The 27,182-nt window shown below is 39.0% G+C and overlaps 1 protein-coding gene across 1 annotated transcript; it reads right to left on the bottom strand.

The window, feature by feature from the left end:
* Positions 1-34: 34 nt before the first annotated feature.
* Positions 35-25,944, bottom strand: usp4 (ubiquitin specific peptidase 4). Its single transcript, XM_088636396.1, has 22 exons — positions 25,739-25,944; positions 23,480-23,607; positions 22,103-22,233; positions 20,402-20,528; positions 20,025-20,170; positions 19,359-19,420; positions 18,901-19,044; positions 17,754-17,871; positions 16,572-16,745; positions 15,272-15,430; positions 14,587-14,811; positions 13,690-13,773; positions 12,160-12,254; positions 11,713-11,895; positions 11,222-11,487; positions 10,520-10,765; positions 10,067-10,137; positions 9,542-9,657; positions 8,635-8,784; positions 7,201-7,304; positions 5,766-5,854; positions 35-5,440 (listed from the first exon to the last, which is right to left on the bottom strand). The coding sequence occupies exons 1-22, from the start codon at positions 25,885-25,887 to the stop codon at positions 5,318-5,320; spliced, it is 3,090 nt and encodes a 1,029-aa protein (XP_088492522.1). The 5' UTR covers positions 25,888-25,944; the 3' UTR covers positions 35-5,317.
* Positions 25,945-27,182: the final 1,238 nt, after the last annotated feature.

Raw genomic sequence — 27,182 nt, 5'->3', positions numbered from 1 at the left:
CACCATAAAATGCACACAAAGAAAACCACAAAGCTTTTTTTCTAAAAAAATCACACTTTTATTGATTTTTTAAATTATACCTTTATTTTAATAAACCCAGCAACTTACAAAGTGCTGGTCCGCAGCAACAACAAAAAATATATATATTTCAGGCTAGTGGGTTTGAGATTTATAGAACACACACACCAGCACCTTGCCTTACTGGTGACTTGCTGCCCATTCGTCGATCTGCCCCAAGCATTCCCATAGTTATACATTACATATATTATAGGCTACCACCTGCAGGGGTGAATCTGTGCCTCAGTCTGTAGTTCCCATGGCTTTGTGGGTCTGGTTTGTTATTGGGTAAGAGTTGTGGATGGTAATACCTGACCATCCTACAAATATAACCAATATTTTGACTCATTTCACTTTATAAGAAACTGAGACAGTTCGCTAAGGTGCAATGACAGATCATAACAAATATGGGCCTATACGTTCCAAGTTAATTGGGGAGGAGAGGCGTTTGAACATTTGTGAAACTGCAACAAAATGCTGATTACCACATTCATAAAAAAATGTATTTCAGTAATATAAGCTACAAAGAGCGTATGAGGTCAGATATGATTCTATGCTAAGGCATCCTGTAGGTCCCACCCCTGTGATTCTCCACCACAAAAATGTAAGAAATATTGCAAATCCGGCATTCAGGTTGTTTGGTAGTTTGTATATTAATGTAAATACAAACTGTATTTGTCTATAATGTTTTGATTCTGCATACTAAAACCACAAACTAGGCAAGAGAAAGCAAAGCCTGAGAAAACAGGTCACCATTGTGGTGTTCTTTCCATAGAAAATCTGACTTTACATCCACACTGTGTAAGAATAAACAAACTAAACATGTGGTCTTACTTTGCCCATATTGTACTACTTACACCAAACCAAAAAGTGTTAAGAAGCACCTGCTAGTTTCCTTTTACAGACATTACACGAAAGCACAGGCACTGAGGATCACTAAAACAACCCAAGACCCTTGTTTGTAAACTATAAAATGAATTCCCCCAACTTATAAGCAAGATTACTTGAATGGAAAAATTCAGTACCACTCTTAAAAGAGTAAAAAGCTTAGGCCTTTTATAAAGCGTAAGCCTGAGTTAGTATAAAATATTGGTGTTCATAAAGATGTTTCACAGCTGTACTTTAACTCAAAAACCTAACCCTAGCTCCTATCAATTAATCACCATTAGTTTCCAACAATGCCAAAATAACAGGAAAACCGGTAGATTTGAGTGCATCAATTAATTTATGGAGTATAAATTTGTTAACGTTATCATTCCATTTTGATACAGTCTTAGAGATTTAGAGAATGCTACTAAACTCCATCTTAGAAGCTGCTAATAGGACATTTTCCCCCAGTTCTGTTTTGATGATGAAAATAATTCTCATTCAATATAATACACATATCCTTACTGGGAGTAAGTGGCATTCTGTTAAAGCATGGATAAGCTTCAGCAAAGCTACTGGCTGGGTATAAATGAATGTCCTTTCCTTTCAAGCATGGTTTTTCATTGGAAGAAACATTTTATCTCTTCTTAAAAAACAGATTAACATGTAATCATTTTTAAAATAATAACCTTTACTGTTATTTGTAGGTATTCAAAGCTATACAGACATGCATGGGCCAAAATAAAGCTGTAATCCAATCTAGTACATGTTGCCTAAGCCCGATGCACAATTCACAGTAGCTTCAATCAGAACACTTGCGGAGTAAAGCAGAAGCCTGTTTCATAGCATCAGAAAGCCAAAGTCATGCAAAAATGCTGTTTCCAGTCTTTATTATATATGCACAGCTGAAACAGGCTGCAGTCAGAGTAGAGTGCCTATAGAAAAATACAGAATTTTCCAGTTGGTTTTGACGTCATACGCTTTTTGTTTCAAAAATATAATTACTCCAGGTATGTCTATCTAATGCAGTTAAAACCGAGCTTGGGCATTTGTTTAAAAATAACAGTAACACGGAAAACTATCATTTGCATATTAAGGCTCTATATTTTGTTACAGTGAGATTCAGTACTTTCTGTGCTTCTCACTTCAAGAATCTGATCTGTTACTGACAGACGTCACTTAAGTCTACCACAGAAATATGGTTACTTGAAAAATACTGTGGCTTACACTAACGTGGTTATGATATAGTTTTATATTTTTTTCTTTTGCAATTTAATACAGCATGCCCAAAGCAACATTACACTAAAAGTGAAATCATTACTTATACTTTCACCTGCTTATGTAATGTTTCATTAACTGGCTAATTCCTCTTTCTATGACAGACATTCAACACTAAACTGCTAAATACCAGAGCAACTGACATGGAGCAAAACATCAGCAGTTTTGAATAATTATGGTTTTCTAATCCCATTCTGAACACAGGAACCTTTCACTGTTTTCAACAGTATTAACTAATGGTATTAACTGTACAATTAATCTATGATTGTTTCCTACTCCTGTAGAGGAGCACTCTAATTACTTCTGGTTTTCATACTAACTGATCTTTTAACTTATCTGAAACTGATCTTTTAACTTTAAATGTACAAAATCCTTAACTGAACACCGATTGGATTTTTTACAATATTAGGTATTCAGGATATTGTTTTTAAATATTTAACCCATAAATTATGTTCAGACACAAGTAATAGTTACAGTCAAACATTCATTATAAACATGGTTATAATGAGTTAAAAGTCTTAAGGTTATAATGAATGTTTGACTTTAATGAATGTTTGACTTTAACTTGTTTCATGGGTTAAATTAATCCAAATAATGAACCTGAAACCCAGCATCTGGCACAAATTTTACACTAATTTCTAACCCAGTTCTATTATTTAATAATGATTTAAAACTACTTTGTAAACAGTTCAATTTTAAACATCTTGAGCAGCCAAACTAACAAAGTTCAGTTGGAATGAAAACCAGAAAAACTGGTAATCCCATACCAAAATTGGGAAACACAGATCTGTGAAACGTTAATTATTTGAATGTAAAACAAGGACATTCTGGGTAAGAGTAGCACAATTTCACATCAGAAAGACGGTATGCAAGATATTGAGCTAGCTAATTTGTGCAGCCAGATTTTCATTTTATCAATTTCAGGAAATACGAATAATGATTAAGCCTTTCTCGGTAATAAACATCTATACATCTATCAGTTAATCACATGTTGAAGGCACCTATTCTTATCTATTGATCCTAGTCTTAAATTTAATTTCCTTTAACGTAAACAGTGGAAAAACTCTCCAGGAAACAGGACTGCAATGTGCAATAGTTAAGCAAAAGGAATTTTGATAATTTGCCCCAAGAACTGAATAAGGAACGGAATTTTCAGGAACTGCTGAAGAATCTGACTTTCTCTTGCCAATACAGAGATGTCATAAAATCTTATGTCTAAAAGGGATGATCGACAAGCTCAGTCTGTTTTTAAAGAAAATCTGTCAAGTTCAGTTATTTCTTCTATAGAACGGTTGTCTGTGTTCACATATAATGGATTAAATTAACTTTTCACTTTGTACATATACATCCATTACTGCAGGTTTACTTCCATTCACTCCAACATTACAGGGAACAGAATGGCAGTTTAACTATTATTCCATGGAATACAAACATCATGTCCTATGATGTTATTCAAACCACATGGATCTCCAAAGAACATTTTGTTGTGGTTTTCAAATTTAAAAAGAAACTACAAAGTCTGCATATTTTTTACTGTTCCTGAACTGTTAGACAGTCTCATTTAAATAAGCTGAAAATAATTTTACCAGTGTAAAACACATAGCAAGGGAGCAAACGTATCCTCATGCAATCCCATGCTCTTCAGTGATTGCTGCAGCAAAGGAGCTGTCCAAAATCGCCTTTTCTAACGCCATTTTTCCCAGTTCACCTTATTTAGCACCACTCCCAATAAATCCAAATTTCACAATGTTCTGCAGACTCCAGGAAAAAAAAAAAGAGAATGTAACTGTATCTTCCAATGTAATATAATCCTGAAGAGGAACAGCCAACGTACCCAGGTAGAAAATCCTAGGCAATGCTGCGCAACAGATGCCCAGAAGACCAATCAGACGGCAAAGATGACCAAAAGTGATGAAAATGACCGCAATTACCGGCCTTCAAAAAAAAATCACCAAGCAATGAATTTTAAGTAGGTTATGCTGCCAACAACGGAGAGCAGAATTTAAATCTTCACCTCATTTAGGTGTGAGTCTACACAAACCTGTGGCCAGTTGTCTGGATTTGAAACCACAGGAAGTTAAAAACGGTACCTGCTGACGATCGATCACAAACTGATAAGTGAAGAAACCCAAAGCTCTCCCGAAGAAATAAATTCAGACACTGTTCCTGCTTTTGAAAGCATCTCATTGCTAAAAGGCAACTGGTGCTTCCGTGTTTGATGGAGCAGCACATTTGTGTTTAGTTTTTTTTTTTTGCAGAGGGTGAAAACTTCTTAAGGAGCCCATGGAACTGGACATTTCACAGAGCTGGACAGTGTGCTTAAGCAGTACATTTCTTCAGCGTCTGTAGGTGGTGTGCTCCTTACACTGCAGACACTTAGGCATGGGGAAACACAAACAGCCAAGGATAAAACATTGATGAGGAAAATCTTTTGCAAGCTGAAATGATAATTTTCGGGGAAACCAAAGGAAGGCTAGGTGGAACCTGAAAGGAAGAACAGAAACCTCCCCCGTTTTCTGGTTTGTGTCTTTAGTTTGACATTTTCATTCTCCTGCAGTGGCACAGTTCATAGGGTCTGTGTGTTTTTAAAGACCGGGTCTCAATGACTGTGCAGGCAATCAAGATTAAAAAGTTCTCAATGTGTGTTAATCTCTGTACTGGGGCAACTCCATCTTAAGAGAGTAATATACACAAAGGTGGATGTTTCTGTGATACAGTTGGCATGTCTGTAATATGTCTGTGTACAACCTCGGCCACTTTGGTTGAAAGGATGTGCATTTTTGGCTTCTCTTAATTTTCTAGTGTGTAAATGAAAAGTATTCATTTTATTATTTGTAATATCATCCTAGTCATCCAACATTTGCTTAAATTGTACCATCTGCCTGAAAATGTGTACACTTACTTGATGCAGTCCCCGTTTGGGCGCTGCACAGTTTATACATCAAATATTTTTAAAGGTTTTTGGCTTAGTGATGAATCATCTAAAAAAAACAAGACCAAAATATCAAATGGGTATAGCATTGATTCAGTACAGAGGTTTAAACGACTGAAATAGGTTTGTGTGCGTTGACATATATGTCATTGCATCAGTACATGTTCCTCAAACCCTAGCCTCTCAGTTGGTGTCCATGTGTTCATCTCCTGCCTCTGGAGCTCCCCCAAGTGAGGCTGAAGGGGGAGAGTTCAGGGGTGTTTCCTGGTCTCTGCGCTGGTAAAACAAGACATACGCCGCCTTGGTCTGCAGAAAGAGAAAAGACAAGGGAAGGGATAACTGAGCAGTTTCATGCTGGTGAACAACAAACGGCCAGTTGATATACCTTTCCACTTAGAATTAGAAAGCAAAAAGCGAAAAATATGAATACAAAAAAAATACTCCAGGAGAGCTTTTAAAGGTTAATTAACCTGAAATTAACCCTTTAAGGTAATAATAAAGCTATGCAGATTTTCCTCAAGTTAGATATATAATTATAGTTAATCCATCCTTCTATTATCGGTAACCCAGCACCCAGAACCTGAGGCAGCATTAACCATAATACCACTGTGAAGCTCCGAAAGTCACTCACCACGATCTGATCTTCTGTTGCAGATGAGACACTACTATCATCAAAGTAATACCACTGCCCATCCACTTTGTTCTTGGCATAAGCTGTGTCTGTGGGGAGAAGGGAGAAAGATGCAACACTGAGCGAAACGTTACAGATAAAACAGCCTTTTAATATAGAAGTTTGTTGTTTGTGTCTGAGTAACATGAGCCAGACAGCACAAGTACATTAAACCCAACTTAATAATTTTTATCACAGGAGCGCAACAGTTATGAAAACAAGAAAACGAAGTTTTCAACTAGCAGTAGTCCACGATCATTAATTTTGATTTCAATCATTAATTGAAATTTTGATACTTATGTAATTATTTTCCTTTGTTTGAGTCAGTGGTTAAAGTCCACCTCAAAATATCCTCCATATCATAAATATAAGCTTATATGCATTCATCTTAAGCATTCATTGGCTATTCCTCGCATGGATTGCTTTCCATGAAACTGAAAGTGTCTAGCAAGACCAATACACAACCTACATTACCCATTGTCCAGGATCCAAGAAGGGGTGGACTTTGGAACTCCACTCTTAACAATACACTAGCATTTGCACTTAGACTGAAAACAAAAAAATCCACAAGAGGGAGAGGGCCAATATACACAAAGGTTGTTAGGGACCTGGTATAATTTGGTAAACAAACCAGCCAAATCTCATTATTTATCTTGAAAAGATAAAATAGACCTTTTACGGAGCAAACAACACTGCCGTGGATATGTAACTTTGATTTTGTATGTTATGAAACCATTGTTGATTGTAGGGATCACATGGACAAAATGAAAAGAGAAATATTTTCTCTGTCTAAAGCAAGTTGTGTGCAATTATATTTCACAATAACTGTTGTCACAATAGTCTGTTGGGAGGCGAACTCTGTGGTAAACAAAATACGTCAGCCAAGGATATTACTATTTTTATATCAAAATTATATAAACATTTTTAAGAGTTTACACAACAAAGCAGTGAAAGTGGTATTACCAGACTTTGATATCTCTGTTATAGCGGTCTCTTCAGACAGGTCTCACAGAAAACACAAATCTAAACATTTCACCCGAATTTCAAGTGGCTTCTTAATTTTGCCTCTTAATCAAATGTTCTAAGATTTTCAAAGAAGAAAAACTTTTGATCCCTATTTATTCCAAAGCAAATATTCAGATAAACTGTCTGCATTTCCACCTTTAAGTTCCTATTAAGGATTTCTTACATACTCTAAACATATCACCACCATACCTCTCAGGAAACACAGAGAATCTTCCTAGGGGCCAAATCACAATGATAAAGATTGTTTTAACAGACCTAAACAATACGGCTAAATACTTTTAAAGTGCAGCATCTAATAAGCACATTTAAGAGTGAAAATTATTTGTAGGCTTAAACCTGTGTTCAGGCAAATAAATAAAACATTACTCACAGTGCCCTCCACCCATTCCACCATAGTGGTTGGACACAGCAATGAGGTCATAGATATAGGGCCCAGCCTTCGGGTCGCAGACGAACTCTGACATGTTCAGATCGCTGAAACAAAGAACACACCAGTTGAGTCTTTCCTGGGTAATGGTTCAAGAAAATCAGTCAAAAACAAATGTCATTTAAAACAGGTTATAAAACTGCATTATTGTTGAAGACTTACAAGAAGAGGCCAAAGAGTTAAGGTAAACCTGATAACAGTACAGTTAGGAGTTTAAATATTTATCTTAATTTATTAACAGTCACATTAATATAAAACTATACCGTTTTCAGTACTCATTTATTGCTTTTTTTACAGCCTCCTGGTATATTTTAACTGCATGTCATACTATGCTATCTTGCTCACAGTGTTCTTGTCACATTATATGTCTATTATTTTTTAATGAAGCTCAAACATTTCCACACAATCATGAATCAGCTTCTTGGAAGCCAGTGCCGCTTGCCAAAACACTTTGGCATTTGCTCCTTGTTTGAATGAACTTCCTGGTTTCACTCCAACACTAATGGCGGGCCTTACTGTAAAGATTAAAGTCAGTAATTGCTGTTGCAGGTTTTAGACTAGCACTAATTGTTATTATTGAATTCTGAGATAAACATGAGTGTGAAAAACTGGCCAAAATATGACTAAAAAACAGCCTTACATTTCAATAATCCCTATTCTATGCTGTTTGTTTAATGAGCTAATCATCTTTTTAGCCAAAAAAAGGCCAGGGTAGATGTTAGTGGTCACACACATTAACTGATACCTAATGGTTATTTGCACCATGTAGTTTTAAATACTAGATGACACAGTGGGTGTCAACCGTTATTTTTTGCAGTCTTAGCCATATTGAACTAACCAAAGGTACACATGCATCCTTTTTGTCACTGCTTCTTCTCATTCAGAGTCATGCAGGGGCAGTAGGAGCCTATCCCGGCAAGAAACAGGCACAAGGCAGGGTATACCTGGATGGGACACCAGTCCCTTGTAGGGCACACAGACACAAACACACTCATACCAATTTCTCCAGAAGCTATTTACCAACTTGTATGTATCTGGACTGTGTATTTGGGAGGAAACCACAGCAGTGGAAACCCATGTGAAAACAGAGAGAACATACAAACTCCTCACAGACAGCACACCAGACCCAGAGCTGAAACCCGTGTCCCAGTTCTGTAAGGCAGCAATGCTAACCACTGCGGCGCCGTGCCACACAGATTTAGCCAATCACATCATATTCCTCTTTTAAATGAAAGGACTATTACCAATCACTCCTGATGCACAGTGCCATCTGGTGTGCAGTTCTAACTGAACCTTCAAGCCATGTAAAGTTCGTAGGGCTGTTAAATATTCTGCCAGTTTAATACAGCTTTAACTCATAAAAAATTAGTTTATTACCTGATTGGGAAGTCTACCACTGTATCCAGCTTATCTCTCCAGCAGCGGTTATAAGAGAAACGTTTTAAATGGACTACCAGGATACGTGGTAATGACCACAAGTCAAACTTTTTTGTGGCCTGCTGATGTTTCTTGCAGGTGGGGCAATACCTATGGGGGGGAAAAAGGGAGAGTTCAAAATATCAGTGTTCAGGAATAGACAACTGAGGTCTTCCAGTTTCGGCGTCTGTAACAGTGGTACGGTTCAGTCAATTATTGTGGTTTGCTTAGTTCCAGCAATGCACCTTCAGGAGAGCAGCAGAAACCTGCTATGTCTACAGGAGGCAATGGTTTGAGTAACAGCTGAAACTATACTAACAGAAATTAAACCACTCCTTTCCCTTCTATTGTAGATGGTTTCAAAACTAAGAGACGGAAATCAATGTCAAAAACACAGGTACAAAGTAGCTTTTGAAAGACGCAGGAAACCCACTTGCATGCTGCTATGAACTGATTCAGCTCCACTGTATGTCTTTCAGAACTGGTTGCCCAACTTTTGAGTGTTGCAAAAACAATTTTTACAATGGATCTACTGTTAACTTGCTTATATGCTGTTCTGGAAACTTGTCATAAAAAACTACTTCACTAAAAATTCTCATCATTTACAGACAGACGCGAGATTTAATCTAGGACCGGCTGCCCTTACATGAAATTAACAGGGTCTAAAAATAAATGAAACAAACGACAGATGAAGAATAAAGACGATAATCCGGGTTTTTCTTTTCAGATTTATCTGAAAAAAATCTCTTTGGCCATTTTGCCAATCTAAGAACAGGTCTTTGTTCACAAGTTTATTCTGCAATACAGTATGTGGCCAGTGTATTTCTGTCTTTTTTATTTATTGGAAGAAGTGCAAGTGCATGCTCACCAGGGATCGTGTTCTCCTAGTGTCTCCATGGTGGTGAACAGCTCAATACAGTCTCGCAGGGCCACTGTGGCTTTCTTCCTCTGGTGCTGCAGCATGCTCTCATGTTTTTCATAAGCCTAGGTGTAGAAAAACAACAGATGTTCACCAAAGGGCAACACAGACTAAGTGGAGTGCATATATTTTGGGCTGCTTGTTTTGTTCGCAATCTAGTGATAAGATCAGCTAATGAGAAAAAGAAAATGCACTGAGAAGCAGTGACTTTGTTATGTTGTAACCATGTTCTTAAAAGATACCGCTCTCTCGACTGTTTGATATCAGAGATGTAGCCGAGTTGGGGAAAAAAGCATGGAGCAATCAGGCAAAAATGGCCAAAATATACTCAGTTGCATTGCTGATGCATTCAATTTAAAACATCTGCACTGATTGCTAAATTTTCAAAACAAATTCCAAATATAAATTTAAGATCTGAAAATGCACTTGTGTATAGATGTGGAAATCATACCACAGACGCTTTGAAGCACTGACCTCTGCTTCCTGGTCATCATAGTAGAGCTTCTTCATTTCAGAATTCCAGTCAATTGCTACCGTGGAAAATGCTGATACATACAGGATAAATATAAAGATATAAAGTTAAATGTTAAAAAAAATATAAAGATACATTTACAGCTACTTTCATTTAGATAGTCAAAAATACTTATACCACAAATTCACTGTTCACAATCAAGTGTTAACAGCGAGTCTTCAAAGTACTTATAGCTCATTCATTATTTATCACATTAAACGGCTCATTCAACCCCACATATCTTTACTAATGAAGCTCAATTATACTGTGGTCTAGGGTTTATTCTTCTTAGTTCCAAAGTCCATGGATAGTATAACTGAAACCTGCAAGCTGCTGAAACTATGCCCTAGCAAAAGCTTATAAAGGTGTTGGAAGTGTGCAGTTATTTTCTTTACATTGAATATCTGGATACTCACCCTTAAGTTTGAGGATGTTGCTCTCATTGGTAACAGGACTGATGTCAGCTGTTCCATATGAATTCACCATTGTGAAAGAGAAAAGCTTTGGCTGACAGGTCGTTGACTTGACAGAGGATTTTGGTGCATTATCGACTGGCCCATTCTCTAGGTCTTCGCTGTCCTCGTCTCCCACTGAGCCCTCTGACTGACTGTTGTCTGGTTCCAGGCTGATCTCCTCCTGGTGATCCATTGCTTCATCCTCCCCTGCCACACACAGCCAGACTGTTAGCCCCAGTAACACTCATGTCAACATCTAGTGAAGGAGCTACTGCCTTTTTCAGTATTCTACAGGTTTTAGGATTCCTGAAGGTCCAGACCAGCCTGAACCACCCCCCCCAAATCAAAATTAATAGTGGGTAGGGATTATTTTAAAATCTAAAATGGTAGTGCTGCAACTTTCATCGAAAGCACAGCTTTCCAAAACACAAAAACACTGAGCCATCAAGTCGCTAAAAAAATCTCAATAACTTTTAACACAGAAGTATATCCAATATGATATATTGACAACGTACAGACAAATACAAAATATCAATATAAGATACACAGCAAAAAGATGTAAAAATACAAATTATTCTATTCATTCTTGTCTCATCTATTTGTAAAACAATTGTTACTGAAGTGAGCTACATAAAATGAAGCACCACTGTGGGAGGACCTTACCTTCACAAACCCCATTTGAGTTATTGCTATTGCAGGTCCCTGGCTGGTGTTTGTCATTCTGGCAGTTGCTCGTGACCATGCCCGCTGTACCTGCACTGCAGGATGCCTCCTCCAAGGACTGGCACACACTTGCACCCATCTCAGTGTTGAGACTGCGACCCCCTGCCATCTCTGCAGCTTGACTGCTGCTGCAGCTGGAACTGCTACTACAGGTAGCCGATACTTTCCCCTCACATCCTGCACCCTGCGGCCTCTTCACATAACGCCTGAAACAACAGCACACTTATCACCTGACACAGGATCTTGAACTACTTTAAGATGAAACATCTTAAGCACCAGTAAAAAGAAGCTGTGAAACACAAGACATCTCCTGACAGCAATCGTATAATTATTAAGGATGACAGATTTTCTTCACATGTTCAGACATATTACCCCGAGCTGGGCTTATAAGTTTAACACTGCTATGTCCACGCACACGAGCACACACTTACCCAATACGCTCCAATACTTTTTCGTACAGGAAGTCGACAGCCAGGTTTTGCCGGGGAACAGTGATAATCAGAGGCTGTCCAAACAGCACCGTACTAGTGGAAGTACCCGCATGCTTAACGTGCCGCTCCCTGAAGTAAATGGGCAGGCTGATTCGCTCCCCATCTTCCTCTTCCACCTCATACCTGTCAAGAGACAGAGTGAGTCATGAAGATCCCCACCCAACAGGAGACAAACTACCCTCTTCACAGAGGAAGGATTCTGGCAAAACTTCATCTGGAACTCAGAACCTTAGTTTTACTTAGGTTTCCTAACATATAACACTAAGGACATGACCTTAGCTTTAAAATAAAAAGGACAACAGAAAATGGGTCTAACTCTAGAGAGTATTTGCTTCTCATAAATAATCTCAAGCTTTTCTTAAATAAATTATCAGAACAATTACACACACAAAGATGTCGTCCTTGTCCATGATGTGATTGAGTCCATCGTCCCGCCGGTAGATCTTATGAAACCGATGATTGTACACGTCTGCCACCAGCATCTGAAACAACGGCAGAAAGTTTGAATGTAATAATTAGCCAGACATCTTCTGAAAGAAGAATTCAATCCTCAACTGTGCCTTTCAGTGCAGTGTTGTCTTCAGGACCAAAAACTCCATACTTATTTCATAAGGTATAATACACTACATGGGAATCAGTTAAAAGGCATAAGCAATGTGTATTCTATTGAAAAACACAAGGCTATATCAACACAAAGGGGTGAAGTGTTTTATTAAAAGATTTGAAAACATTTGATGTATAATTGTAAAAACCTTCAATACTAAACAAAAAAATTAAGAATGATGGGAAGTTATAATTATTTTTTTAATATTTTGCTGCATAATATAAAAGATAGAGATTAGAAGAAATTATTTTAAAATGTTTTTGAGCTGTGTTTACACAGTATGATATATCACAAACACTTTCAACTCTGCTAGACTAGAGAGTACATCTAAGGGCAATTCTTCCAAATTGTAGTCTTCAGATACGCAGTTCTGCACATATACAATATCCGTTTCCCCACTTTCTCAAATTTCACTTGTAAAACAGCTTCGGTTTCAGAGGTTGAAAAAGGAGCTCTCCTAGCACAAACAGTACACACAACAGATGTCCTCTAATTCATAAGGTTCTGGTCATGCCAAGCGTAGGAAATATCTCTTACAGAGTACAATTAATCACAAACATAAGAAACATACAACATTTTCCAGCACAAAATTATGTTTTCATTACTTATTATCAGCATCTAGAGAAGATTACACTGGCATTTGCATGCAGCTTTCTTTTCTTGCTGTGAAGATTGTATTAAGTTAATTAAAATTGAGAGGTCACTGTAGATGGTGTTTTATTTATTTTGAAAACTGGTACAGACAGTGGTTAAAGTTGGTTTATAGTTTGCAGAAACATCACTGCCTGTAGTTGTAATTAAAGGTCAGAAATTATATATAATTATACAGTTGTACAATGCAAACAACATTCCTGAAGGGTTTGTTATAGATAGTGGTTTGACTGCGCGTGTTAAATGCATGCAGTATTTATACCGACGTCAATACAAGCACTTAACATCAATAAAAGGGTATATATTTAATGGCACATTTTGATATGAGGTCTCTAAAAACATTATATATAAGGTACAGGTTATATGCCAGGTATATTTAAAGTAAGTTCAAATGTGACCATATATACAGCATAAATAAAACCTGCAAGTAAAGGTAGAAACTTCTGTTGATAATTTAATATTATGATTTGAAATCTGTTCAGATTTATGTGGGAAATCTGTATTAAATATTTTATATGGACACCTGCTGCATTTTTCCCCAGCTAAAAAAAATCTATTTGTGCTGTTTACACCAAACAATACTAGTTCAAGTAAGCTTAATATGACACCTTATACAGTATTTCATAGCATTCTCTGCAGGAGTAGTAAAAGGCTGTTCTTACATTCTCTGCTGTGACACCGGAGAGCTTAGACAATGAGCTGCACAGATCTGCCACAGTACCCAGCTTGGGGACCACTACCCTGTACTGGAATAGAAAGACAGCAGTCAAGACACAAGAAGTACTTCATTGGACATTTAGCTTATTCACTACACAAACACCAGCTTTCCCTTGCATCGTGCCCCTCTATAAGGGGCACACAATGCAGACATGCATTAAAAGAATCATCACCAAGTAAAAAAACACAGATGATTACAATTTTGCACACTGTACAATCACAAATATCAATACTTGCAGTAACAATAATCTTACTAAAAACCAGCCATGTTATAAAATGAAAAATCTAATGTTTTTACATGTTTAATACAGTAACTGTATTTAACCATGTGCAAACCACCAAAAATGGTAAAGGGACACAGTTCTTCATGTTTTCTACAGACAAAGTAGCTGCTACCAACTAAATGACCAAGGAAAGCTCCATTTGTAAAACTGAGGGACTAATTTGCAATGATAACTGATCATATGATTAAACAATTTTTTTCCATAAGTCGCCCTTTAAACAGCCTTCTTTGGAAATGCATTGATAACAGGTTAAAATTTCCTGTAAAAAAACAAATGCTAAAATATACTCAAAGAACATTTTTTCCATCAAAAGGATACTCTTCCACGGCATACAAAATGCCTCAGATAACAGCAATACCTCCATGAACGAAGTTTGCATTAATGGGAAAAATTAACATCTATGAGGCTTGTGTAATGTAAGGTAGTGAAATCTCAGTTTTATATTGTTCTTTGAATAACATGGAGAGGTTAGAAAAAATCAAGAAGCCCTCATGAATGCTTGTGTTTTCTCTAAATGAAAAAAAAAAAGACATTTTCCATCACAATTGCTCTTCTTACCTGCATAGGGCGGGACTGGGGGTCTGTGCGGACCAGAAACACCTCCATGGTCCGGTCCTTTTTCATTGGCAAGGGCAGGGTGAGGTAGCAAAAGGGGTCAAAGGTGACCGAGACCTTCGAGCACTCTGGGCACACCAAGGTGGATTTGAATAGGCCGTGGAAGATGTCTACAATGATGGAGTCATTTCGGAGACGATGGTTTGTCCAGGCTTCCTTCGCTACAATCTATCAACAAAACAAAGTTAAACCCTTTTCACGTCTGTTCCCCTTCCAGCATGACATGAGTGAAAGGTTTACTCGACAAAAAATGGATTTTGTGGAAAGAAAATAAATATACCGAGAGGCATTAAAATGACAACAAACAAATGCTGGAACCAGCAGCATCTGCTGCATGTTTTATGGCTGCTGGTATATAATGAAACCAGGGTGCAGTATCCAAACATTATGTTTTCAAATCTCTAAATCAGAACAATGCTGAGTTTCTTAGCTTTTCTTTGATGACAATACCACTGGCAAAACTTTAAAGGAGTACTCAATTTAAAATTTACTTTTAAATACATTTTACAGAGCTCTTTTTCCACACAACAACTGCAAGGCTGAGTAACATGAGGTGACACACACATTTCACGAATGGAGCTGTTGAACAGCCCAGTGTACACAGACAAGACCCCGTGGTGCTGTGTACCTCGTCTTGCCTGCCCTCCGCATCTCTCAGCACCAGGTAAGGCTTCTTCTTGACGCGGTTGAGGTCCTCGTGGAGCCCGTCCAGCAGGAAGGCCAGAAGCTCCTGCGAGTCCTGCTGCTGGTACCCTGAGAACTGCGGGGCGAAGCGGCCTACCTGGGTCTTATGAGGAGATAAGAGAGCAAGAGTGCATGCTGTATATTAATAATTAAACATTGCTTACACTTCTATAGCGCTTTTCTGGACACTCCACTCAAAGCGCTTTGCAGTAATGGGGCTTCTCCTCCTCCACCACCAATGTGCAGCATCCACTTGGATGATGCGACGGCAGCCATAGTGCACCAGAACGCTCACCACACATCAGCTATTAGTGGGGAGGAGAGCAGAGTAATGAAGCCAATTCATAGATGGAGATTATTAGGAGGCCATGATTGGTAAGGCGCAATGGGAAATTTGGCCAGGAAGCTGGCCAAGAAACGCCCTGGGATTTTTAATGACCACAGACCTTGGTTATACGTCTCATCCGAAGGACGGCGCCTGTTTACAGTATAGCGTTCCTGTCACTATACTGCGGCATTAGGACCCACACAGACTGCAGCGTGAGCGTCACCTGCTGGCCCCACTAACACCTCTTCCAGCCTCTTCCCAGGAGGTCTCTCATCCAGGTACTGACCATGCTCACAACTGGTTTAGCTTCAGTGGGCTGCCTGTTGTGAGTTGCAGGGTGATTTGGCTGCTGGCAAATTCGAGATCTTCAAAAACCCGCTCCTGCTCTCATCAGTCAAACGAAACCGTTCTCTTCACAAACGGTCAGCTTACATTTCTTGGAGTGTATCTCAAAACATCCATACCCTTCTGAAGAAGCTCCATACAAAATGTAGAATGTGACCAACAGCATATTGCTGGAAATGCAGTGATTACATTGCATTTCAAAAAGGGTTTCAAAAACCCCTTACACGTTTTACACAAGTAGTATTTATTTTATTATTAACCTGATGCCATTTGTCTTTCAAAAATCATTTAGTATTTTATGCATTTTGTTTTATAAATTCCTGAGCTCCCAATTTATATCATTAACTGGTTAAACACAAGTCAATATTTCAAGCTACTTTGTTTGGGGGAGAAAAACAACGAGAACAGTGAATCCTTCATAAAGCTGTACTCCAATGAAAAGGTATGTGGTCTTACGGCAAATAGGAATTATTTATTTGTACACCTGGGACGTGTGTCACCAGGAAAAAGACTGGAAACCCGTGAGCAAACCTCAGGCTTTGGATAAGAAAGGTTTCCACCACTGTCCCACCTTGAACGTTCGTGGAGCCACGTAGCTGTTGCGTCCCTGCCACATCTGCTTGACCAGATCAGCGTAGGCTTCTGCAATCTCTCCTCGCATCCCAAGAGGGTTCTCGCGGTTTATCTCGGCCTCATATTCATCTTTCAGGAAGTACTCTGTCAGAGGGGCGGCGTTACTCAGGCACTGTGAATAAGCCACCAAAAACCCACAATCAGAGCTATAACTAAACTTCTTCGGCCATCCGCTTTCCAACCAAATTCAGAATTGCAGGGGAGCTGAAGCCCATACTGTCAAGCAATAGGAGCAAGACAAGGTCCACCCTGGATAGGACGCCAGTACATTGCAGGGCAAACACAGAAATGCACACATTGACACCTGGGCCACTTTTTCCCCCCAAAGCTAGTTAACTTACCTGTCAGTCTCTGGACTATAGGAAGAAACCACAGCGCCCAGAGGAAACTCATGCAAACCCAAGGAGAACATACAAACTCCACGCCAATAATAACCCAGGTCCAGAACTGAACCCAGGGCCCCAGTGTTGTGAGGCAATAATTCTAACAACTGTGTCACCATGCTGCCCACTAAACTTCTTAATGAACTTCAATCTAATATATTTTATCTAGTATAACTATTACAGCCATGTAAATGTAAATTATGACGACTCCAGTTTACAACAGTAAATTTCCAGTCTTCATTCATTCACTTAAAAATCAGCACATTGTGTTGACTCAAGTACATTTTATACACATTCAGCATTTGCAGCTTATATTAATTTCACACAAAGAATAATTAGAATGTATATAGTTCTCTACAAAACATGAAATACCTTTTAAGCTTAAAGAAATAGGACAACTAAGATGGACTTCTAATGTATTTTAAGAAGCAGTTTAGGTTCTTCCGAATTGAATGTTGGGCTTTTTAGCATTCTATGCCGAATTCATATTTTGGCAAAACCATCTGTTACCCGTGACAGTAAAATACCTCATCATTTTAACTACTGATTTTAAAGTTTATCCAGCATTTGACACTTTTCAGGGTGTATGCAAACTCAAACAATTTAAAATTCAATGAGATCTTTAAATCAAGAAAAAAAATGTATTTCTTCTGCAGGCATTCTACTCTTTTTGAAGTCTTTTTAAAGTCATATAATTTGGATTAGCTGAACACACTTTTCTAAAGATGGAGTCCTACCTGCAGGGCTGAGTTCATGAAGCAGGTATTGCCCAAGTTGCTTAAGCCACAGAGACCAGGCTGTGTCTGCGATTCTCTATAGCTGTAAGAAGAGCTATAGGAGCTGTAGCCACCCAGCCTATTAAAACAAATAAAGCCCTTTAGTTAGACAGCCTTTAAAGAATGTACAAGATCCTCTGTACTAATTACATGGCTGAAGATCCCTGCACATAAACCAGAGGTCTAGGAAAGATTGTGAGGTGAAAGTTTTGGTTTCATCAACAGAAAAAAAGTCTCCCATTAAATGCTGCCTAAAGATGAAAGGCAGTCTATGCTGGCCAGCCAACAGGTTACCCAGGTTACAAAACAATACATACAACCCCAACAAATCCTCTAATGTACCTGTAGGGTCAAGCTTGCATTGAATATACAGGTGTCTTTTTCAAATCTTCAAAATGAAATCCAGGCCACTCAGTTATCTCAACTCACTTTCAGCCCCACCTGCTGCAAAAGCTGTGCATACGGTTTCAGCCTTAGTTCCCAAAGGAACCTCGTCAGGGAAGTTGACAGACTGATCATCTGGACATTACCCCGTGGTCTGAGATGCTGAATAACTGACCAACTGATCTCCCTGTGTACATGCAGATTCTCACGGAATACTTCCATAATGCACTAGAGGCCTCTAGTGGCCATTCTGTTGACACTGCACTGCAGCAGTGCACTTTGAACTTTGAACCACACCTTGAACTGTCAAGTGCCATAGAAAGAGTGAAAATTTCCACTCATTACAACTGAGTAGATACATTACAACTGATCCAATATATCACTTGATATTAACACCCTTGAAGATTTTTATTTTTATTTTATATGCTTAAATAGAAAAAAACAGAACTAGAAATGAGCTCATCGCAATTTTTAATATTAAGAGTTTATATTGAACCAGAGTGTAAGATTAAAATTCTAAATGGTCAGAGAGATCCTTAACAGCAAAGAGAACTTAAGAATGAAGTTGCAACATTAAGAACTGCGAAAAAAATATATAGGCAGGTTTATATGACATCACAATGTGAACGGGCATATTTTACATTTGTTAAAAAACTCGGAACTTGCCAACAGGTTATTGTAGGCAGAAAGCAGTAAGGAATTGAGATAAGTGAATGGGACTTACCGGTTACCAGAACTGGGACTGTTGTTCAGCGAGTAGCCAGAGTTGTTGCTATCCCCATTGGCTACACTAGAAGAAATGGTGGCTGAGGAGTTGGAGGAAAGCTTTGGGGAGGTAGTGAAATTCCTAGAAGTGGCCGTGCTGGACCTAGGAACAGGGCGACAAACAGAATGAGTTCTCCATATTAAGATGCATGCAAAAAAAAAAAGCAGTTACATCCCCTGTAGGAGACTGAAGTGAAATACTTTATATTTTGTAGATTTAAATGAATGTAAATGCAACAAAGAGGTGGCAATTATTTTTTCTTCATACACTCATAATGATTTGGAACACAAATCACATCTATGAACTTAATATCCCACAGGAAATTGACAGAGGGCTAGTTCTGGTCTCAACCTTCATAACACAAGTTGTACAGTGGCTTGCAACTTAACGGTTGTGAGGAACATGAAAGATCTTACTTTGGGTGACTGCTTTGCCTAGGCCACGTGCCATCTTCATTCTTCTGTTCAATCACAAGAACCTGAAGCAGTCAAAGAGTGAGAAACCCATTGATTATCTTCAGCACAGTCTGATCAAGTGACTAAACCTTCAATTTTAATAAAGGGAATGAAGTTGCTGAATATCCACAGGTATGAGGTAATATACACACATACTTCTGAAAGGCAGTAAGTCTGCTTTGAAAGTCTGAACTATATTTTCATACTTAAGCAACTTAGGTTTAAGCAATGTCTATTCAAGCCAAACTTTGCTTTCCAAGCAAACAGGACACCACTATTAGAAGATAATTAAAAGAAGTGGAAAAAATGTAGGAACTTCATTTCAGCTCAGAGTATCTGAGTATTTGAACAATACAAAAAAATCTTCTAAGTTCATAAAGCAGATCAGAAGGCTGCTTCAGTTTGACTATTTTCATTTTGACTCTGAAAAACAGAATTCTTTATTCTTGAAACAAATTAATTGAGCATGTTTTATAACCAAAAGACTGGGTAATACAGAAGAACAAAAATCCTACAACATAGAGCAGGGGTGGACTATTATATGAGAGGGGATTAAGTGAACTGTTTGGAAGGGCTACACAGAAAGTCCACTCCTACAGGAATCCAGGCAATATCAAGGCACCCCACCTGTCCCTGGTAGAGTCCAGCGTCCTGCACGGTGCTCTCTGGTTTATTCAGCTGTTCATAGGTGTTACTCATGTATTTATTCCACAGACGCGTCTCTTTCTCTGGCGGGATCTTAAACAACACCCTCATTTCCTTTTCAATTGTCTCTGTCGAGGCAAAAAGGGCACAGAAATGTTTTGGGGGACAAGGCATTCATACCTTAAGAGTGAATGTACATTAGACATACTAAAACTGTATATCAACCCAAATCAAATATTGAGATATTTTCATTGTTTTTGAGTACCATCATATGAAAGTACAATTCTTTTTTATCACATTTATGTACATTTCACCACAGTGTAAAGCAAAGAACATCTGCCGTTTGCCATGTTTCTCACCTATGGTATCCGCCTTGCTGAAATGCCGCGTTATGACATTATCCATGTCACTGTTCTCACAGAGCTTGAGCTCTAGAAGGTAAACCTCCACTTTACAGTGCTTCACAAACATGCCATGCTCAACCACCTGTAAAAAAATGCATATGCCAGAGAGAGAAGCTCCTTAAAGTGTTGAAATCCACAACCACAAAGGTGATCACCCTTGCAATTGATCAAAGAAGTTTTCAGTTCTCATTTCACACCCATAGAAATGGTCTAGAGATGGGCTCTACTGGATCATCAAAAACAGAATTTATGCTAAGAAATGCAATATTAATTTTTCTTCCTCAACGTCTTCTATAATGATTATAATTTATTATATTTGTTTTGCTCTTTTCATCCCAAAATGCTTTACATATAGGAAGGGACACCAATAACATTGTAGAATGTCAATGTATGACTGTATTAAGGAACACTTCATTTGTACACAGAAGTTATTAATCTATAAAAGACTTTGAATGACAACTACTTTTTTTTCCCGTATCCAAAACTCTTTCCAGTATTGTACAGTATATGCCAAGTAAGAACAACATTTTAGATAAAGACCTTGGTTCAAATGGCTTTGAAACTTCTGACACTCTCCTTTACAGTGGCTGGAATTTTCCAATGGAAGCCTGATCATGCCTGCATCATGTCAACTTGTCAGCGACTTGTCAGGATTAGCACAGGAAACGACACAGGGTCACACGGTATGTTAGGATTAGCAGAAAGCTGCAATCTTTTGACACTTATTCTGAATATGCATAATAATACTGTACTGCTGTTTCCCCACCAGACAATTGTCAGGGAGATACCCGTGGGCTGGAGCAGCTTACCCTGTGACTAGACTCTGCCATTGGTAACATAAGGGAGATCAGGGAAACTCTCGAGTCTAACTGCTCATTTCTTCCAGTAACTTTGGGGTACAATCTCCCCACTACCTCTCCAGGCGGTCTTAAGAGGTGATTGAAAAGCATGTGTGCCAGAATCCCTCTAGGCTCTAAAAAAACTCAACATGCACTTCATATCTTGGTTCATTTGAGCAGAACTCCCATATAAATAGTTAAGGGCATTAATGTTGGTTCTCTACACACTGAAGTGTTCCTTTTAAAAAAAATAAGATCTTGCAACGAAACAATATAAAAGAACAATATTCTATGAGTGTTTTAATGCAGAATCTCAATCACGTATACGTTCCGCAAAAGCCTTTTGCTGAGGTAAGAGTGTTTAAATAGATTTGCATCAGTGTGACAAGTGCTGATTGGCACCATCAAAACCTTTCTAGTAGTGTTAAAATTCAAAGATAACATTTGTGCTGTGTACTACAACACAAAGTGCTGAGAACGGGATATTTGCTTTAATCCAGAAGGTTATTGATTATTGTGGGGCTTCTTTGCAAGAGTATCTGCCTTCTCAAGCACGCACTCCCTCACCCACCCCTAAGCAACACTTTAGCTAATCACAGGACAGCTGAGGTCAGGGGCTGAAGACCAGCCAGAATCAGACAGGCAAAGACCGGCTGGTCAGGAGCACTGCTGACTCACACCAGGCCTCCCTCTTCAGCAAGAGGACACTTAAAGCATGTTTGGCTGCTTTGCTAAGCCTTAAACTGTACTCAGGGGTCAGGAAGTGCAGTTTTACCATAAACTGAAGTCCATGTGCAGAAGGAAAGATATCACCCACCTTTCTGATAATGGGTTGCTGCCCTTCCACACACCCATACCAGCTAAGAAGCTTGTTCCAGGCCTCAGTGGGCACCAGAACATAGTCCAGCTCATCTATCAAATGCTCCTTTAGGGTCTGAGTCTCGTGGTCTGCCAGGGGAACAATAACCAGTGAGAAGTCACATATGGGATAAGGCAAAGAAACAAACTCCCACCTTTTCTGTGACAAATTTAAAGGCACAAGAAACTGCCTGGATAAACAAGAACTTAGTATTGAGAAATATTATTTTGAAATAGAATGGGAATTTCAGTTATCGAACCTTAACCATAAATAAACAATATCCTCTAAATGAATTACCCACAACCTGAGGGTGACTTTAGATGGCCTTATGCAATACTTATGCTTTAACCAATTCTATTTGAAGTCTGATGTTTAAATAAAGGGATGATATGATAGTAATGTATAGACTGGTTAAATTAAAAAGTACAAAACTGTGTGACATGTTTGATCAAAACCCAAGGCCAGAAACAAGTGTTACACTGCTTACAAGTTTGTTACAGGCTTTTGTAAGTTTAAGCTTTATCATTATTTGATTTGACAAAGTAACAAAGTAGGTAACAACAGGTAGAATCCCCATTATAATTATGTAATCATTTGTTGTGAACAAAAACAATTAATGACGTGCCAGCAGAAAAACAAATCTTAAAATTTGACATGCATGGACACAGACAGATTTCATTTTAATGATTAACAGGTGATTTCGCAAAGGAGTGACTGGTGACAGGACGCTCAAAAATGAGTCACAGACTAGAGTTTTTAAGTGCAATTATCCCATTAATTCTTAGCAGATTACCAACTGCTAGTTTCGAGACAGATTTTTTTAAGAGCATTAAACACCTGAGCATTCAGGTGTATCTGTATAAAGTCTAAATCGACAGTATGTGACCTGGCCTGATATCACACAGAAACTATTAAACTATTTTATATTTTAACTTAATTTATGTTAAGTTAAATGGTGGCCAAGATTGTCAGAACAATGACACATTTTACCATTATTTGGCTAATAAAATTATTTTACTTGCACTGGTTAATAACATGGTGATGTCTGAAATACAAAGGTCAAATTTCCGCTGTACACCACTTTCAAGCTTATGCTTTCTGCACATCAGTCCATGCACACATTCTAACTGTTATTCCAGGACACAGAAAAACAGTCCTATGCAGTGTTTCACATAGAATTTCCCTGCTGCTTCTTGCCGAGACTTTTTCAGATCAGGACAGAGCCCTAGAATACCTGCGCTTGCTACTGTGCTTCCCTTATTTCCAGGTGTAAAAAGTTTCACAATGGAGAATCAAAGATGCAAAATGACACCATGTGGCAGCCTAACTCCTTACCTGAAAAGAGCCCTGAGTTGTCGATGGGCCCTGGGTATAGGCTGAACTCCCCAACATTGTACATATCCCAGCTGTCGAATCCTACATATTTTTTCCATTGCTTAAACCAGCGGCTGTCAATCAAAAACCTGTAAAACAATCCAAATACGCCCAACTATGACACAGTGAATGTATAGGAATTTTGCAATACATAATAGCATAGTTTTTGCAATACAAATAACATTAGTGCATGAATCTATTCTCACAGACATGTTTAATGTTATAATAAGGTATTCAGAAGGCAACTGTACCCTTTTATGCACATTCGTTTTTGTTTATTCTGGGCTGGAAAATAATTTTCACAATTGCTCAAAGGGGATCACAGGCAGTAGATTTTATTTTCTTCTATATTTATCCTTACAGATACATATCCTTCCCTTGGCCGAGGGGGGACACAACACTGATCTCAAGAACATTATGCCAGGACAAGACAATAATTCTGCTTTTCCAGTGAGCTAAATTCAATACAAAACTACAACTGCTGTCACACACAAAGAGGTCGATCTATAGACCATTTTATGGTAACTTTAATTTTCGATCACAGAGAAAATACAATATATACCTTAGTTTAATGGGAATTACTTAAATTAACCTTTAAAAATAATACTTACAATATAACCTGATCCTTTATATGTTCATTAACAGTCTCCACAAAGACTATTCAAGTCACGTTTAAAGGAAAACATGATCAATAGCTTACGAGATCAAGGTTTAAGTCAGGTTTGCCAATGAACACTCCAACCTAGACACCATTACTGCATTCAAAACACAAGTCATTCTATGACTACAATTGTGCAAGACAAGCTTTTTGAAAAGTATATTTCTTATTAAAAAGCCAGAAACCAGAGATTTTTTTTAAATGATGACAGAGGAAAGGTCTCTAACCAACTACACTATAAAAAAGTTCATTACAGAGGTTCCAATTGTTAAAGTACTCTATTATCATGAGAAGAAAACGGCACTTTATTGCTGTATGTTGGGCATGAGGCAAGTCACATTAGAGAAACCACTTATGCTAAAGAAATCTTTCATTTTCTAAACCGACTGAAGTACGTTGTTTAACCTAAATCTGCGGAGACAAAAATTCTACGGCAATCTCAGTGCATGTCAAGACCAGAACAAATAAAATTCCAAGTTATGCAACAAATGGAAAACAACAATGTATTTTAATCTAATGTCACACTGGTCAATATAGCAACCGATAGGATGTGCTAATCGTATCTGAATTAAGGAAGTTGCTGATCATAAGCTTGTTAGCTTGACTTAACACAGGGACTCTTGCATGTTTACCCATAAGTATACAGTCAACCAAAACAAATAATCTAGTTTCATTTCATTAGATTGAGATTCGCTATGCTAAATATTATGTGCCGTACTTTGCTTAACAAAAGCACATCAACCCTGCAGGACGTTTTTCTGGGTCACCCTCGATAGTGAGGATGACCATCGCCGTTTAATACAACGAGCTCTGACAACTGAATCAGCACAGGGCTACTACCCAGTCAAGTTCCCTGCAACAGCCGATAACAGCGACCTGGGTCGTGGTCTCTCGCAGGGCTGAAACGCCTGAAAACAATCACACAGAAGCGCAGACGCCAACTTAAAAGATCAGGCTCGGTCGCGACGTAAACGCATAGGATGATCTCGATCTCCGTGTTTTCGCTGCGGCGCCTCTCATTTACGTGGTGGGTTAAACTTGCTACTCAAAGCACCAGCGAGGAAGCCGGTAGGTCCTCGTCCGGCGGTAGCCGCTGCCGGCACTCTTACCCTCACGCTTTCTGCGGACAGTGCCAAAGGAGTAGCTGGGTGCCACCCAGCCTTCATGACAAAGCAATAAGCTCTCTGTAATGCCTTTCCGGCGTCCCGTCCTAGGGCGAACCAGGGTACTGCCATCAACCGCGGCTTCCCGTGCTCTTCCTGATTTACGCACAGCGGCCTAGTCATCCCCGCACTTTCCTACTTCCCCTCCACCCTTCGTGTCACGCTTGTGCCTCACGCTGCCAGGAAGAGGGGCCGGCGTTCCCTACAGTGTAGCTCAAAATCGCGGATCGCCTGGAGGTAACGAAACCGTCGGGTGTCGGATCAGCAACAGGTGCTCTCAGATCCCCACCAGACCCAGCGAACCACGCTTCTTCCTGCCTCCCGCACCCGGCGTCTCCCCGGCTACGGTTCCTCACACAGGCCTGCAAAGCTCAGCTCGCGGTCCGGCCACTCACTCACCATTCGTCCCCCTTGCGGAGGGGGGTTTTGAGCAGAGCTCCTAGGCTTTGCTTCTGGCTGTCGGGTGAAGGTAAGGGTATCTGAGCAGGTACCGGCTCCGGATCGGGTTCAGTCCCGCTACCCGATTCGGGTCCTCCTCCCTCAGCCATCGTTCAGTATCTGACTCGGGGCCGCGGGAGCGCGCGCGCCTCAACTGGAATTTTGAGTCACGGAAAAAAAAACTCGCGTCCGAGAGCGGTGCGCGCACCCCCTCTTCACCGCGGGCGGACGAAACGTGCACGCGCAGCGCGACTCCCTTGGGTCATGACCTCAATCCCATTGCAGAAGCACGCCAATGGGAGGTTTTGGTGCTGACCCCGGTTGGGAGCTTCGTTAATACACGTTGTTTAGATTACACTGTGTACACCTACATTGAAATATTTTAAAATGAACACCTGTAAGGGTTTATTTAAAGTCGAAGCCGCGACTGGCTAGTTTGATTCAATATGTAAGGAAATCTCTTAAAAAACAGTTATGCTTTCTTGAATGTGAAACTAACAAAATGATTATAACATTATGCATAATTCATATATATCAATGAAATCGTGCAAACTGCGATTTAAATATTCTTCAGCATTCACTGAATGTTCTTACACTCTTTCCCATGACTTCAAGGATGAATCTCTAGCCTATTCATTGGACTACTCAATGTTAATATAGATATGGAGGACAGGTAATTTAGGACACCAAAACCGAAGTTTAAAAAACAGTTTTATATTCAATAGTTGACACCGATATATGCATTTAACATTTACCTGTATATACTTCTCAAAAACCATTTAGGACAAAAACATAAAAGGTTACAAAACAAGAGGAGTCAGTTGAATCATCAAGCTGATTTGATAGTAGTTAATTGATCTGGAGATCTCAACCAGCTGTCTTGAAAGAAGCCAGGCTATCTGCTTCAACAAGTTGGCTGGGCAACTTGATCCACACTCCCACATGTCTTAGTGTAACCAAGTGCTGTTTTAAAATACAGTTCCATACGGTTTCGACTTGTGCCTTCTGGTTCATTTTTCTCTGCGTTTTGGAGAAATTTGCAGTGCACTTAATTTTGAATACTTCTATCAGATGCTCTTGTTGTCTTCTCTATTTAAGAATAAAAAGGTTCAGTTCATACATCCTGTCAGTGTAGGATGAAGTTCCTTTAAGCACCAGAATATTTGCGCAACCAGAATGTTTGCGTTTCTCTTGCGTGACCAAAATTGTAGACAATATTCTAAATGAGACCTTACTAGTGTTATACAATTTTAATTCCCTGTCCCTTGATTCAAATTCCCTGCTGTATATATCCTAACATTTTTTGCCTTTTTAATTGCTATCACATGTTTTCTAGGAGATATAAATTGAAATAATTTGTTATATGTCAACATAATCGTTTTAAGTCTTTTTCATAAGTAGCGTC

Source organism: Lepisosteus platostomus, chromosome 6, assembly GCF_059453375.1.
Source record: "Lepisosteus platostomus isolate fLepPlt1 chromosome 6, fLepPlt1.hap1, whole genome shotgun sequence".
Classification (NCBI taxonomy): domain Eukaryota; kingdom Metazoa; phylum Chordata; class Actinopteri; order Semionotiformes; family Lepisosteidae; genus Lepisosteus; species Lepisosteus platostomus.
The sequence above is the reverse complement of the archived record's forward strand: the minus strand, read 5'-3'. Positions and strand labels throughout refer to the sequence as shown.

Coding starts and splice junctions, on each gene's coding strand:
- usp4 (XM_088636396.1), bottom strand. CDS start 25,887: ATGGCTGAGGGAGGAGGACCCGAATCGGGTAGCGGGACTGAACCCGAT. Junction 22,234..23,479: donor CAACTCAGGGCTCTTTTCAG/GTAAGGAGTTAG, acceptor TTCCCCTGGCAG/ACCACGAGACTCAGACCCTA. Junction 10,766..11,221: donor CTCAAATGGGGTTTGTGAAG/GTAAGGTCCTCC, acceptor TGTGTGTGGCAG/GGGAGGATGAAGCAATGGAT.